The sequence below is a fragment of the Egretta garzetta genome, unplaced genomic scaffold (assembly GCF_000687185.1).
Source record: "Egretta garzetta isolate BGI_Z169 unplaced genomic scaffold, ASM68718v1 scaffold296, whole genome shotgun sequence".
NCBI lineage: Eukaryota > Metazoa > Chordata > Aves > Pelecaniformes > Ardeidae > Egretta > Egretta garzetta.
Window position 1 is genome coordinate 1396354 of NW_009259988.1, and position 4110 is coordinate 1400463.

Here is a 4110-nt window from a genome sequence, read left to right on the forward strand (position 1 = left end):
GGGGGGGCGTGGAGAGACCCTTTGCCATCCCATCCCGCACGGCACTCACCGATGAGCCCCGCATAGGAGCCCAGGCACGCCTGGTAGTTGTCCCCAGGGCAGCTTGTCAGGGACTGGAAGGAAGCTTGGCAGTTGGTGTGGAAATCGGCCAGCCGGGACCTGGGTGCAAAGAGCAAGAGGGATCAGTGGGACCTGGCCAGGCTGGAGACTTGGGCGGAGAGGAACCTGATGAAGTTCAACAAGGGCAAGTGTTGAGTGCTGCCCCTGGGGAGGTTGAACCCCACGCACCAGTCCAGGCTGGGGGCTGACCTGCTGGGAAGCAGCTCTGCCCAGAGGGACCTAGGGGATCTGCTGGACGACAAGGTGGCCATGAGCCAGCAGGGTGCCCTTGGTGCCAAGGCCAATGGCATCCTGGGGTGCATAAAGAGGAGCGTGGCCAGCAGGGCGAGGGAGGTTCTCCTCCCTCACTGCTCCGCCCTGCGCGGCGGGACTGGAGCATCTCCCCTAGGAGGAAAGGCTGAGGGAGCTGGGCTTGTTCAGCCTGGAGAAGAGAAGGCTGAGAGGGGATCTCATCACCACCTACAAATATCTCAAGGGTGGGGGTCACGAGGACGGAGCCAGACTCTTCTCAGTGGTGCCCAGCGCCAGGATAAGGGGCCATGGGCACAAACTGAAGCAGAAGAGGTTTCAGTGTAATACGAGGAAGAACTTGTTGACTGTGAGGGTGATGGAGCCCTGTCCCAGGCTGCCCAGGGGGGCTGTGGAGTCTCCTTCTCTGGAGATCTTCAACCCCCGCCTGGATGCTGTCCTGTGCCCCCTGCTCTGGGTGAGCCTGCTTGGGCAGGGGGGTGGCACTGGGTGGCCCAAGGGCCCTTCCAACCCTTGCAATTCTGTGATTTCACCGCCGCCTCCGGCCTGGAGTGACTCAGCAGCACGGAGCAACATTTAAAAGAAAAAAAAAAAAAAATAAAGATGAGAGAAGAGGATAATTGGGATAGGGAGCAGAGATTGAGATGAGGTCTAGACTCAGGAGGTGCAACTTCCTGCCTTGCCTCCCGCTGCCCCAGCCTGTGGAGGGGGTCACGGGTGAGGGAGGGGTGGGTGCCCCACTGGGGACAAGCCCCCGAGTGTGGGACCCTCCTTCCCCATCCTTCCCAGCCCCCTCGGAGCGCTGCGCGGCTGGCAGAGCTCACCATAAACTTCGCCACCTCATTTGGCCGCGCTGCTCCCAGCGTCATTACATGACCGTAAAATTTCACTGCTTGTTTTTATCTTCCCCCTTGAAATGTTAAAGCTTAGAGTGCAATTAAAACACCTGAGGTTGGGGGTTACATTTTCCTTTCTTCTTTTGCAGCCGAGAGGGGGGAAAAAAAAAAACCAAAAGGAAGGCAGAGACGCCGGGGGCTGCGATGCCCCTGCCCTCCTGCCAGGCGGGGGGCAGAGCAGTGATGGGGAGAACGGCAGCAGGACCAGGAGGGGTAAAGACGGGGCAAGAGGAGCCGAATTCCACTCCTATCCCGATTACTGACAGGGTTACCCCTTCCCACCCGGCATGACGCACAGACAAAGCGGGAGCAGCCATGGAAGCGGCGTTATTGCCGGGAGTATCAGAAATCCGGCTCTGCTGGCACAAACCCACCCTTTCCACCTGATGCTCTGGGTTTTTTTTTCCTGGGATGACCCAAATCACCACGGTCGAAGGGTAAAGAAATGGGAAGGATGTGGGAAGAGGATGGACAGATGGATGGGCAGGCGTTTCCCAAATCGATGTCCAGCTTGGGAGCCCTCGGCACAAGGAGGGCATGGAGCTGTTGGAGCGGGGCCAGGGGAGGGCTACTAAAATGCTCCGAGGGCTGGAGCCCCTCTGCTCTGAGGCCAGGCTGGGAGAGTTGGGGGTGTTCAGCCTGGAGAAGAGAAGGCTGCGGGCAGAGCTGAGTGCGGCCGGTCAGGGCTTCAAGGGGGCCCAGAGGAAAGGGGGGGACAAGCTTTTTAGTAGGGCCAGCTGGGACAGGACAAGGGGGGATGGCTTTAAACTGAAGCAGGGGAGGTTTAGACTGGATCTAAGGAAGAAATTCTTTCCAGTGAGGGTGGTGAAACCCTGGCAGGGGTTGCCCCGAGAGGGGGTGGAGGCCCCATCCCTGGGACCATTCCAGGCCAGGTTGGCCGGGGCTGTGAGCAACCTGATGTGGTTCAAGGTGTCCCTGCTCCTGCAGGGGGGTTGGGCTGGGTGACCTCTGGGGGTCCCTTCCCACCCAAACCATTCCATGATTCTATGATTAAACGAGCAGACACGAGGCTGAATTGTGGCCCAGGCTGGATCTCAATCACCGGGAGGAATTGCTGCAGAGCAGCCAAGATGCTGACACGGTAGATGAGACCTTGCATTGCACAACAGAAAGGCTCCTCAGCTCTTTCCCCGCCCCCCCTCTCCCCCCCCCACTTCATATAGAAAGAAGAAGGCATACATTATTTTCTTTAGCTTCCTTTTCCTTCCTTCTTAATTAAATGTCATCTTCATCCAACCGGTGATTGAATCATCCAGCAGCACCTGCCTAAAGCCATAAGAACTGGTGAAAATAAGGGGTAGAAATTGTGGTGGATTTGGTTTGGTTTTGTTTTTTTTAAATAGGAATTATTTGTTTTCAGGAGATTTTGATCAAATTAAATGGAGGAACAAATGAAGCAGTGATGGAATGGAGTAAAAGGGATCTGTGGCGATACCTTACAGAACTTTTCATCCCACCCCATCTCGAGGGCTCTAAGGGAGCTGGGGGGGGGGGGGGCGGGGACCACCGAAACGCAGGCAGCGCCGGGGAGGAGCAGGGATGCTGCTGAGCCCACAGCCAGCCGGGCCACCACCGGGCCACCACCGGGCCACGTACCGAGGAGAGGGCAGCAGAGGGAATCCAGCACAGCTGCGGGGGCTGGACCAGAGCACTGGATGCTCCACGTGGAATGCGGTGCTTTCCTGGAGACTTTTGCTGTTTCCAACCATCCGTGACCGGGACTTTTTCCAGCTCATGGGGTTTCACAGCCACCGATGCAACCGTCTCCTGCCAAGCAGCTGAGCCTCTTCTGGGGACTCCCTGCTCCTCTGGGGACCCCAGCATCACCCCACAGCGGCCGAGCTGTTTGGCGAGAGTCACCCAGGCACTTGCTGCCTTCTTTTTGCTGCTTCCCCCAGCCGGGCACGCAGGTTGCACTCGGTTTTCGCCTGCTGACGGGCTGCCAGCAGCGTGAACTGGATTATTTTCCCACTTACACCAGCTGCCTGACCCACTTACAGCCTCCCAACAGGCTGCAAATTTCCAGGGCAAGGTCAGCCTCTTCAACCGGGTTATCCCAGCACTCCCGACGAGAAGACAGGACCCCTGGGCACCGCCGCGCTCTTCTACACGTTGGACGCTAATAAATAGCAAGAACACAGCTGGCACCGATTCTCCCTCCCCTTCCTCCTGCAGACAAACCTCACCCAGCCCATGGGCAGGTTATTTCAGCCAGACCCACATTTATTTTCCTCCCTAGTGATTTGGAAAGAAAATCCCCACGCCAGCGGAACAGAGGAGAACCAGGGGGTCCCATTCTGCACCCATCCCTGGGGCTGATGCTCAGCTCTCAGCACACAGTCTCCCTTGCCGGAACTGTGCATGAAGCCCAGTATGTGCAGAAAAGCTTTGCTGGGGGACTTTTGCAGTGCTCAGCCCTCCCTGCGGCCAAAACCAGCCTCGGGTCCAGGGGGTGTCACTCCCCACTTGCAAGGCAGGAGCAGAGGGGAGAGCCCAGGGTGGGTGCTGCAGAGCAGAAAAGCTCCGGCTCCGCTCCTTCCACAAAATCCCCGTCGCAGGAAGGTATTTGGACTCCCTCCTCCTCCCCTCCGCGGGAGATAAATAAAGTTTCCGACAGCATTTCCCCTCTCCCCAAATTAGAGGCGAAGGCACGTCAGTTCTCTTAAAGAACTGTGGCAAGTTCATCACCGAGCGGCACGAAAATTTGTCACGCCGCTCCCCGGGGCCCTGCTCCTGGCTTGTAGCATCCTCTAAGGCAAATGTTATTCTTTTCATAATACATGACAAGCCAGCTGGTAATCTTTCCAGAATATCCAAGCCAGAT

General features: G+C 57.5%; 1 protein-coding gene across 1 annotated transcript in view; it reads right to left on the reverse strand.

The window, feature by feature from the left end:
- Positions 1-4110, reverse strand: part of GFRA2 (GDNF family receptor alpha 2) — a gene marked incomplete at its 3' end in the record, with an annotated part of 22487 nt that overhangs the window by 1662 nt on the left and 16715 nt on the right. The window contains exon 5 of the mRNA XM_009640546.1: positions 50-159. Within this exon, the coding sequence (XP_009638841.1) occupies positions 50-159 (110 nt within the window). The remainder of the gene's footprint in view (positions 1-49; positions 160-4110) is intronic.